This window comes from Orycteropus afer, unplaced genomic scaffold, assembly GCF_000298275.1.
Source record: "Orycteropus afer afer isolate SDZICR_OR568_19922 unplaced genomic scaffold, OryAfe1.0 scaffold01043, whole genome shotgun sequence".
Taxonomy (NCBI): Eukaryota; Metazoa; Chordata; class Mammalia; order Tubulidentata; family Orycteropodidae; genus Orycteropus; species Orycteropus afer.
In genome coordinates this window covers 138,690-139,326 of record NW_006922630.1, presented here as the reverse complement: position 1 = coordinate 139,326, position 637 = coordinate 138,690, and the positions used below count along the sequence as shown (strand labels likewise).

At 27.2% G+C, this 637-nt stretch overlaps 1 protein-coding gene across 1 annotated transcript in view; it reads left to right on the top strand.

The window, feature by feature from the left end:
• LOC103212632 (ribosomal protein S6 kinase alpha-6-like) overlaps positions 1–637 on the top strand; it is a gene marked incomplete at its 3' end in the record, with an annotated part of 321,101 nt that overhangs the window by 190,567 nt on the left and 129,897 nt on the right. Inside the window, exon 5 of the mRNA XM_007958609.1 lies at positions 444–550. Within this exon, the coding sequence (XP_007956800.1) occupies positions 444–550 (107 nt within the window). The remainder of the gene's footprint in view (positions 1–443; positions 551–637) is intronic.

Here is a 637-nt window from a genome sequence, read left to right as displayed (position 1 = left end):
ATATTATACAGTAAAAGAAAAAATAGAAATAATGGAATTAATGAACAGAATGTTCTGTATACTTAAAATATATAGGACATCACTATATTTTTGCAGAGTACAAAAATTGATGTTGGTGTTATGACACTGAGTCATTTTTTAAAAAATATAAATCCTTTATGGTGCATTCATTTTGAGGATATATGTAAACAACATAATATTTAGGAAGATTTATATTAGGGTTAATATTGAAGATATGGATTCTTAATGAAGTTAGTTTCATCTATCTAGAAATCTTACTTCTCTGGTATACTCTGTAATTATGCTAGCAAAAAAAGAATTTATTATGCATATCTTCTTATTATTTACATGCATTTATCTGTCTGCTGGTTTCTAAAGAGTAAATTTTTTAAATATTCACTATTGAAAGAAATATCAAATGGTAAATTAATATTTCATTCTAGGTTCTGTTTACAGAGGAAGATGTGAAATTCTACCTCGCAGAACTGGCCCTAGCTTTGGATCATCTGCACCAATTAGGAATTGTATATAGAGACCTGAAGCCAGAAAAGTAAAGCCATATTCTTATATATTTCTGTTGTCTGTAATTCTATAACAACTTTTGGCATTCTCTATTAAGTTGTTTATTTTAAAGACT